Genomic DNA, 6,000 nt, shown 5'->3' on the forward strand with positions numbered 1-6,000 from the left:
ACTGTGGTCCGTTTAGGTGGTTACCATCTTGGCAAACCTCTCTGTTTTGGAGCAGTCTGCACCTGAAATCCTGCAAGAGAAAGGTATCTAGGACATCTACACACATGTATTCGCTGGTCATGACAGAGACATTGATTAATATCAAGGAGGGAGTTATCAGAGAGATGACAATCAGAGATTTTTTTTTTTATTGCAATTCTCTTATAATCCTCAAGATGACAACGTAAACCCACATTTCTGCCATGTTGCCTGCTTCCTCAACCCTCTTAGTCTCTGTCCCCTGACTCTTTCTTGTTGATGTTGTGTATTAAAGCCCCTGACTCCATGTTTGATTTGTCTTTTTCACCTGTTTCTCACGTCCTCTGTCTGTGTGTGATGCGTCTACTTCCTCTGTCTGTCTGTCTGTGTGATGTGTCTACTTCCTCTGTCTGTCTGTGTGTGATGTGTCTACTTCCTCTGTCTGTCTGTGTGTTGTTTCTACTTCCTCTGTCTGTGTGTGATGTGTCTACTTCCTCTGTCTGTCTGTGTGTGATGTGTCTACTTCCTCTGTCTGTCTGTGTGTTGTTGTCTACGTCCTCTGTCTGTGTGTGTTGAGTCTACTTCTTCTTTCTGTCTGTGTGTGTTGTGTCTACTTCCTCTGTCTGTCTTTGTGTTGTTGTCTACGTTCTCTGTCTGTCTGTGTGTGATGTGTCTACTTCCTCTGTCTGTCTGTGTGATGTGTCTATGTCCTCTGTCTCTGTGTGTGTTGTGTCTACTTCCTCTGTCTGTCTGTGTGTGTTAAGTCTACTTCCTCTGTCTGTATGTGTGTGATGTGTCTACTTCCTCTGTCTGTATGTGTGATGTGTCTACTTCCTCTGTCTGTCGGTGGGTTGTGTCTACTTCCTCTGTCTGTCTTTGTGTTGTTGTCTACATCCTCTGTCTGTCTGTGTGTGATGTGTCCACGTCCTCTGTCTGTGTGTGTGTTGTGTCTACTTCCTCTGTCTGTCTGTGTGTTGTGTCTACTTCCTCTGTCTGTCTGTCTGTTGTTGTCTACATCCTCTGTCTGTCTGTGTGTGATGTGTCTACGTCCTCTGTCTGTGTGTGTGTGTTGTGTCTACTTCCTCTGTCTGTGTGATGTGTCTACTTCCTCTGTCTGTCTGTGTGTGTTGTTGTCTACTTTCTCTGTCTGTCTGTGTGTTGTTGTCTACGTCCTCTGTCTGTCTGTGTGTTGTGTCTACTTCTTCTGTGTGTCTGTGTGTTGTTGTCTACGTCCTCTGTCTGTCTGTGTGTTGTGTCTACTTCTTCTGTGTGTCTGTGTGTTGTTTGTCTATGTCATCTGTCTGTCTGTGTGTGATTTGTCTACATCCTCTGTCTGTCTGTTTGATGTGTCTACTTCCTCTGTCTGTGTGATGTGTCTACATCCTCTGTCTGTCTGTGTTGTGTGTTGTGTCTGCTAGGTGTTGAGAGACTGCTCCAGCTGCTGGGTGAGAAGCCGTCCTCCTCTAGTCCATCGGAGGGCGCGGCGTGCGAGAGGGTCCAGCAGAAAGCCGCTGTCACACTGGCCCGTCTGAGCAGAGACCCGGACATAGCCCAAACAGCCATCCAGCTGCAAGGTAGAGGCCCTCTCAGGTCAAACCAGTCCCCATACTTTTCAACCCTTTTTTACTCTCGTAATCACAGTAGTTATAGGAACTACAGGAGGTTGGTGGCACATTCATTGGGGAAGCAGGCTCATAGTATTGGCTTTAATGGATTTAATGGAATGGTAATCGAACTCAACCAAATACATGGTTTCCAAGTGTTTGATACCATTCCATTGACTCCATTCCAGACATTGTTATGAGCCGTCCTCCTCTCAGCAGCCTCCTATGATAGGAACTTTGTGTAGGTCAATCGACAACACAATTTCTAAACTGACCATGGTCTTCCATTTCTCCAGCTGTCCCTCGACTAATCGAACTGTGTCGCTCACCAGCGGAGCGGAACAACAGTGACTCTGTACTAGTTGCATGCCTGGTAGGTATATTTAATAAGTGTTTGTATGGTTGTCTTTGTACAATAGTTATATTTCTGAGAATGTGTTTGAATGTGAGCCAAAACATGTAAATAATATATTTCCCACAAACATGGGCTACACTCTGTAAAGTAATTTTTTCCCAGTGCATAAGTGTGTCTAATAACTTAATGAGAGGTTTATATCCATGGGACAAAAAGACAGCAGTCCTTGATCTGAACCAGTCTTCTCACCATAAGGAGATCCCACTATATAAGGAAGCAGGTTTTGTTGAAACATTTCACACGTATTCCTGTTCATCCTTTATCATTCAGTTCTCCTGATCATAATTGATAAGGCCAGATTGCAGGCCAGATCACAGGCCAGATCGCAGGCCAGATCACTGGCCAGATCACAGGCCAGATCACTGGCCAGATCACAGGCCAGATCACAGGCCAGATCGCAGGCCAGATCACAGGCCAGATCACAGGCCAGATCACAGGCCAGATTGCAGGCCAGATCACAGGCCAGATCACAGGCCAGATCACAGGCCAGATCACAGGCCAGATCACAGGCCAGATCACTGGCCAGATTGCAGGCCAGATTGCAGGCCAGATCACAGGCCAGATCACAGGCCAGATCGCAGGCCAGATCACTGGCCAGATCACTGGCCAGATCACAGGCCAGATTGCAGGCCAGATTACAGGCCAGATCACAGGCCAGATCACAGGCCAGATAAAGAGCTCTTTAGACCGGTGTAAAAGAGTCAGAGGCTTAATTAATATTGCTGGACGGTTCTTGCACATAAGGGCTCTCTCCTTCACTGTTTTACACTGCTTGTTATACTTAAGTACGTTTAATAGGATTATTTTTTATCACTATTGCCAGGGGTTATAATGGAGATTTTGTCAGTGTTGAACCAGCCTTCAAAGAGGGTTGGCTTCCAGAGAACATTTTGTTAACTAATATGTAGTAAATATTTGACATTCCCCTGCTGGAGTAGAACTGTTGTCTTGTTTCATACTGCCATGCTCCCTCTCAGTTGTACTGTAACACAGAATACTGAAGCAGTCATGCACTGCACAGTGTCAGTCAAACCTCAGCCCATCAATAAATAGCTGAAGGACTTATATCTGATAATCAGCTATATCTCGATTTGTAGTCTATATTGATCTATATCTATAGTGATCAATATTGGTTTATTCTGTGCTATGTCATACGCTACAGTGCAGTCGATTAAATAGGTGTTGAATGTCTTCACTGATCCACCCCTCTCCCTGTGCTCTGCAGGCTGCCCTGAGGAGGCTGGCAGCGGGGTGTCCAGACAGCATCGAGGCCACCGACCACCAGCAGCTGATCAAGCCCAGACTGGTGGACTCTTTTCTGCTGTGCTCCAACATGGAAGAAAGCTTTGTATGAGAAGAGAGCTTTATAGGACGATCCAGAGCGGAGGGGTTGGGTGCACAGGCACTGGAGGAGTCTCAGTGACCACACACTCCAGCCTGAGACTTAAAAACACACAAGACAAAGGAGGGGTTGGGTGCACAGGCACTGGAGGAGTCTCAGTGACCACTCACTCCAGCCTGAGACTTAAAAGCACACAAGACCAAGGAGGGGTTGCAGAAATCAGTCCCTATATCCCAAAGCATACATTAAATGTATACCCAAAAATCTGAGCATAAACGGAATTGCTGTTAATAATTACAGAATTGACATTCTCGGAGTATAAAACACCGAAACTCGGGGACATGTACATGTCGGCAGCATTCATGAAATCGTACTTATTGGTTATAATTCATCTCATAATAACATTCATAGTGGACATGGGGCCACCATGCATGAAATAAAAATAATCAGTATTTTGTGTCAGCTGCCAATTTAATGGGTTGTTCAAATATTAGAAACTACTATTGTGTTCTGTTACTTACAGATAAGAATGTGTTTAATGAGTTGTTGGTGGACATACAGTATATTCAAGGTATTTGATTACATTATCTAATTTCGCTCTCTTGTTCAGGGGAGGTAATGATTTAGGTCACTGATTTTAGTGTGCTGTTGTGAGCGGGAGGTGACTTCTAAAGTAGGTTTCCTTGGAAACAAAGTGCTTTGAAATCTATAATAATGTATCTGTATGTCTTGCCTTGGATCTAAAACATTGAATTTGCTACATAGAAACATACTGTAAATGTGTTGTAAACCACAATCTCTATTAAATTACTATTTTAAAGTATGGCATGCATATACTGTAATAAAGGGAAGAATATCTTATAATGGAATGCTGTATTTTTTGTCACTGTCAAGACATGTATCCATTCAGAAAGGGACCCGATTGGAACTAGGCTTCACTGCTGTGCTAAATGTGACCAGAGAAAACTAAGCGAAAACACGAGTATCATGCCACACCAAAGGTAGAACTTGGCTCATCACAGCGAGACCACGTCAGAGGAGATTACTGTTAAATAATCAATGATGCCTTGTGTCCCTTCATAAGGCCTAATGAGGGTCCAAAGTCTGTAGCCATGCTTCTCTCACGAGAGCTGCTACAATGCCTGACGTACAGCACATCTCCAAGGAACAATGCTCCAGTTTCTTCCTTTATCACCAACAAAGATGGTGTGGGATGAACAAAGCCTTTGTCCGTGGCTCAGAGAGAGAGAGAGAGGAGAGAGAGATGGAGTGGGTCCAAAGGTCCACTAGTGGCTTTGAACTATCAGGTCATGGATGTTTCAGAACCATGGGGACATGCACCATTCCTCCACTAGTACAGTATGATAGTAGTGGGGAGAGCAGCACGCTTTGTATTCTCATGTGTTTGATGAAAGTTCTCTCAACCTTTTCCTGTCCTTGGAGAGACAATTGAGGCCTTTCTCTCTGTGTCTGTTGCCTCATTTCACCTTAGGGCACAGGCTCAGCTCCGACTCTTAACTGTGGCCCAGCGTTGAAACAGTCAAGGCTGTGTGTGGTGTCTGCGAGGAGACATAGGGCTGTGTTCAGAGAGCTTTGTGATGGACTCTGCTCCTGCTCTCTTTGTTGGAACCAAATTAAATATGTAGAGAGTGTGAGAGAACGACACAAAGAGGAGAACAATACACAGAGGAGAACAGGACACAGAGGAGAACAATACACAGAGTAAAACAGGACACAGAGTAGAACAGGACACAGAGGAAAACAGGACACAGAGGAGAACAGGACACAGAGTAGAACAGGACACAGAGTAGAACAGGACACAGAGGAGAACAGGACACAGAGGAGAACAGGACACAGAGGAAAACAGGACACAGAGGAGAACAGGACACAGAGGAGAACAGGACACAGAGTAGAACAGGACACAGAGGAGAACAGGACACAGAGTAGAACAGGACACAGAGTAGAACAGGACACAGAGTAGAACAGGACACAGAGGAGAACAGGACACAGAGGAAAACAGGACACAGAGGAGAACAGGACACAGAGGAGAACAGGACACAGAGTAGAACAGGACACAGAGGAAAACAGGACACAGAGTAGAACAGGACACAGAGGAGAACAGGACACAGAGGAGAACAGGACACAGAGGAAAACAGGACACAGAGGAGAACAGGACACAGAGGAGAACAGGACACAGAGGAAAACAGGGCACAGAGGAGAACAGGACACAGAGGAGAACAGGACACAGAGTAGAACAGGACACAGAGGAGAACAGGACACAGAGTAGAACAGGACACAGAGGAGAACAGGACACAGAGTAGAACAGGACACAGAGGAAAACAGGACACAGAGGAAAACAGGATACAGAGGAAAACAGGACACAGAGGAGAACAGGACACAAAGGAGCTGAAAAAACTGGTTCTGTGATTGTAGCCATTTTAGCCAGGACAACAGCCAAGTATTGCAGCCTACAGATGTATGAGACTGACATTCAGGGCTCGGTTCAATCCATTTGACACAGAGTAGAACAGAGTAGAGCATGATTGAAATGTAAAAAATGAGTGTTGCCTCAATAGGGAATATCCTTTAAATTTCAAGCTCACTATCTGCAACGCTTCAGT

At 45.1% G+C, this 6,000-nt stretch overlaps 1 protein-coding gene across 2 annotated transcripts in view; it reads left to right on the forward strand.

Moving 5' to 3' along the window:
- Positions 1-4,240, forward strand: part of LOC110521283 (protein inscuteable homolog) — a 78,064-nt gene extending 73,824 nt beyond the window's left edge. For both annotated transcript variants that reach the window (XM_021598740.2, XM_036969430.1), the window contains exons 10-13: positions 17-83; positions 1,437-1,592; positions 1,919-1,995; positions 3,263-4,240. In XM_021598740.2, the coding sequence (XP_021454415.2) occupies positions 17-83; positions 1,437-1,592; positions 1,919-1,995; positions 3,263-3,391 (429 nt within the window). In that variant the 3' untranslated portion in view covers positions 3,392-4,240. The remainder of the gene's footprint in view (positions 1-16; positions 84-1,436; positions 1,593-1,918; positions 1,996-3,262) is intronic.
- The last annotated feature ends 1,760 nt before the right edge of the window (positions 4,241-6,000 follow it).

Source organism: Oncorhynchus mykiss, chromosome 30 (assembly GCF_013265735.2).
Source record: "Oncorhynchus mykiss isolate Arlee chromosome 30, USDA_OmykA_1.1, whole genome shotgun sequence".
NCBI lineage: Eukaryota > Metazoa > Chordata > Actinopteri > Salmoniformes > Salmonidae > Oncorhynchus > Oncorhynchus mykiss.